Below are 3995 nucleotides of genomic sequence, written 5' to 3' on the forward strand. Positions count from 1 at the left end.
ATTTGGGCCAGGTTTGCGTCTCCGCGGACAGCCCGGTCATTTTGTATCGCCCCGCTGGAACAGACCCCAGACGCATTTCCGGTCACGGCGGACGAAAACGGTCGCTCAGCGACCGTTTGCGTCGCGCCGCTGGAGATGCCCTTAGAAACGACAACGAAGAAGATAAATCTGAACAAAGGTCCTACATATGCATTGCAAATAGTTATGTTGGTTTTATGCTTGATAAAGTAAACACTAATTTTATTTCACATTTCTTCAAGTCATTATCGTAAAACTTTTAAGCCATCTATTCACCTCTCTAAGCGGCATCCGTGTTCTTTCACTTTAGAAGGGAGTGTACTGATGAGCATCGAGAGTGACGATGGGGCCTCGAGAACAACATGTCCCTATTTAAGAAGGAACACGGGTGGGTCCGCAGGTGGACTGCGTGGACCCGCGTCTATTGTCCTTCCTTGGTTGCCGATGCGCGAGCCCGGGAGGACACGGTGGACGTGCCCGCTGTCCGCAGCTATAGCAAAGTCAACCTAAATTTAGGTTGAACGAGGACCAAGCGGGCAGAAACGACCACATGGTCCATTTGCAGGATTGTACTTCAGTGACTTTGTCAGCCCACAAAGTCACTGACTTTGTGTCACTTACAAGTGGGGTCATGTGGGGTCCATATAGTGAAGGGTTCCACTTGACCCCACTTGTAAGTGACACAAAGTCAGTGACTTTGTGGGCTGATAAAGTCACTGAAGCACAATCCCCATTTGCAGGGCCTCACGATTAGGCCGCACGTACAATAAAAAACATCATTTGTGTGTTTGGTGGCCGCTGTTGGAGATGGTCTTAGTAGGCCTTAGCGGAGTAACTTTTTATAGTACTTAGTACATAGGAAACAAAGATATGGACCCAAGGAAGTATCAAGGGTGTGGCTTGTTTTACTCCAAGTTTAGCCTACCAAAGATTTGGGGATGCCAAAATTTTGGTTGAGGTTTTGTTTACCCATCAGTTGATCAACATTGTCTAGAACTGACTAGAATTGGTAAATTTGCATTGACATGCAAAAAAAGTTTACAACAAACCGAACACCGACCAACTTTTTGTCCATGATTTTTTTTGGGTAAGGTGCACTTTGCTAATAATCCAAACATACCTAAATTGAACTAAGAAAATTTGAAAAGCTCATCTAGCCTATAAATTATGAACACCCTTCCCACCACTCAAAAAATACACTATTAATTCATATGGAGAAGAAATAAACTAACAACTTCCTTAACTTTTTATCTTCATAGAGTGGCGATTACGAGACGGTAAAGTTGTTTTCTACGTTTCCACCCACGAGAATGGTTGAAAGTGTATCTAATGCCTTCTTTGTGGATTTTGGATGACAATGACAACACTTAAGGGACTAACAACTCTATCTGGTGTATTGAGGTACATAGTACCAACTAGTGGTCTATCAATTAGTAGCGCCACCCCGTTTGGGGCAGGGTTAACCTGGGACATCGGACAATTTTCTAGGCTCCACTGAACCCAAATAACCTTTGGGGGCTGCGGCTGGATTTTTTTTTTGGTTCGACACCTCCAAAGGCTGGAGCGTGACTGGAGATACTCTTAATAGAGTGACAGGAAATGCCCTTATAAACGAGATATTTGATTATAACCCCTACAGTTGGTTTGCCTCTGATCATAGACCCATTTCTTCGCATGCCTCTCTTTGACATGGTTAGCAAATTTATCAATATATAACCATCAAATAGATATAAGAATAGTCAAAAGTATTTGTTATTTTAGATGTTTAGATGTGGGGGTGATGTGGTAGAGCGAAGGTGCTCTAGCGGCGAGGTGGATGGGGGAGACGGCTAGATGCTCCTGTGGTGAGGCAGATGGGGGCAGAGCGGGGAGATGTTGCGGAGGGGACGAGGATGCAGGGATGATGCAGAGCGACCAAGTGCTCCGACAGTGAGGCGCAGCAGCTCCGGCAGCGAGGTCATGGACAGGCCGAGAAGAAATAAACCAACAAAGAGCAAATAACAATGCAAAATGGAGGAATTAACAACAACAAGGCCGGACTAGGGGGGCTAGAAGCGAGATGAAGAAAGGCGAATAATCAATTATCTCCTTAAAAACCACTTTAACTCTCTTCCAACTAGTAATGCGAGGCTAAATTTACTTATTTACAGTTACATGCCCCAAACTGCCATGATTGATGAGATTTCATAATTTATGGGCTAGGTTAGTTGCATAGATGGGCTGCAGCCATATAAATCAACAAATATGGCTATGAGCCAAGCATATTATTAGCACATATCTCATGATAGTGGAACCTACTAATAGTACTTACAATATGCTACATTACCATTTACCAGCTTACATCAGCAGGAACCAGCTAAGCAAGAAACGACGAGGAGAAGGACCCAAAACCAAAAATGTTTTCCATTCTCTTACTCGTTTCCGACTAGCTCTAATGGAGTATACTAGTAGACACCACATGCATTATTATTCCATAAATAACAAGGATACTACCATAAAAAAAGACTACATTAAACACAAGGAAAAACAGCTCAAATCACGCGGGAAACTACATGATCAAACTCGAAGGAGGTACACGCTAAGCTCTGGGCCGACGCTGTTGGCTTTGCTGCTGCTGTCCGGGTTCATCATGTAGAACGCCTCCGAGTCGCGGGATCCCACTACGCGCTCGAACCGCGCGCGCATGTACATGACGTCGCCCTCGCCGCCGCCGCAGGACGCCGGTATGACCCCGGCCCCCATGGACACGGGCTCCAGCGCGCGCAGCACGCGCCAGTCGGCGGCGCCGCACTCGCGCCGCACCGCGTACCCGCAGCCCTTGCCGTTGCAGTACGCGCGCCACACCGTCTCCTCCAGCAGCTTCCTCCCCGCCGCGCCGGCGCCGGCGCCAGCGGGGAACGCGGAGGCGCACTTGGAGCGCTCGCACTCGAGCGCGATGCGCACGAGGCCCGAGGCCATCTCGCGCACCAGCGACGCCGTGGGCGCGGTGAGCTCCAGCAGCAGGGCCGGGCACGCGCGCGGGTCGACCTGGAACGCGAGGTGGACGTGGCCGCGGCGGTGGCCGTACAGCGTGCCGGTGAGACGCGCGCCGAGGCCGACCTGCCGGTGCCGGCCGGAGATCGCCGCGGCCAGCGCCGTGCGCAGGCGCGACACGGCCGTGCGGCCCGGCTTGCTGTTGTTCTTGCGGTGCTGCTGCTTGGGCGGCTTGGGCAGGGGAGACGCGAAGTCCTCCGAGTGGAACGACGGGCAGGTGGAGGAGAAAGCAATGGAGGCCTCCTCCTCGTTCTCAGCCTGCTTACCGGACCTGATCTTGACGAATCCGTCCTCGGCGACAGCGGTACTAGTGGCGCCATGGCTGCTGCTCTTGCCGAGAACCGGCCACTTGAAGTGCCTACGGGAGAACGAGAAGGAGGACTCGTGGGGGCTTCTCTCCATGATGTTTCTCATGGTGGTTTCTTGCAGAAGCTGATGTCTATTGCGCGCCGGTTGTGTGTGCCTATGTATGGAGGATGAAGGAAGGAATGGGGCTTTCTACTGTGAGGGGGAACTGGTGAGCAGAACCCACCAAACTGAGCAGGCAGGAGAGAAGAGAAGAGAAGAGAAGTGAAGTGTGGGAGAAACTATTTGGGTCTGTCTTGCTTCTGGTTCGGCTCTGTTTTGTTGTGTGTCGAGAAGGAAATGAAAGAGAAGCTGCGGTGGGTCTGTGGACACTGGACAAGCCCGGCACCGGCAGCGGGCAGGCAGGCAGAGAAAGGAGCACTGTAGGATATACAGAGGTATGGCGTGCCTGCGCCCTGCCGCTGGCTGGGTGCTACAGCCTACATGTTTCAGAGATCTCACCAGTGTCACCACTCAGGCACTCACCACCCGCGGGATACATGCCAGGACTCCGGTAAAAATGGCGGCCAACTTACCTTTGGGGCATGCTGAGGGCATCTGTCGACGCAGACGCTAATCGACTGTTTACGTCCGTGGAG

The 3995-nt window shown here is 51.0% G+C and overlaps 1 protein-coding gene across 1 annotated transcript; it reads right to left on the reverse strand.

Annotated features, from left to right (window-relative positions):
• Positions 1-2399: 2399 nt before the first annotated feature.
• LOC127343096 (protein MIZU-KUSSEI 1-like) lies at positions 2400-3721 on the reverse strand. The gene has a single exon (XM_051369178.2). The coding sequence runs from the start codon at positions 3463-3465 to the stop codon at positions 2575-2577; it is 891 nt and encodes a 296-aa protein (XP_051225138.1). The 5' UTR covers positions 3466-3721; the 3' UTR covers positions 2400-2574.
• Positions 3722-3995: the final 274 nt, after the last annotated feature.

This window comes from Lolium perenne, chromosome 3 (genome assembly GCF_019359855.2).
Source record: "Lolium perenne isolate Kyuss_39 chromosome 3, Kyuss_2.0, whole genome shotgun sequence".
Lineage (NCBI taxonomy): Eukaryota > Viridiplantae > Streptophyta > Magnoliopsida > Poales > Poaceae > Lolium > Lolium perenne.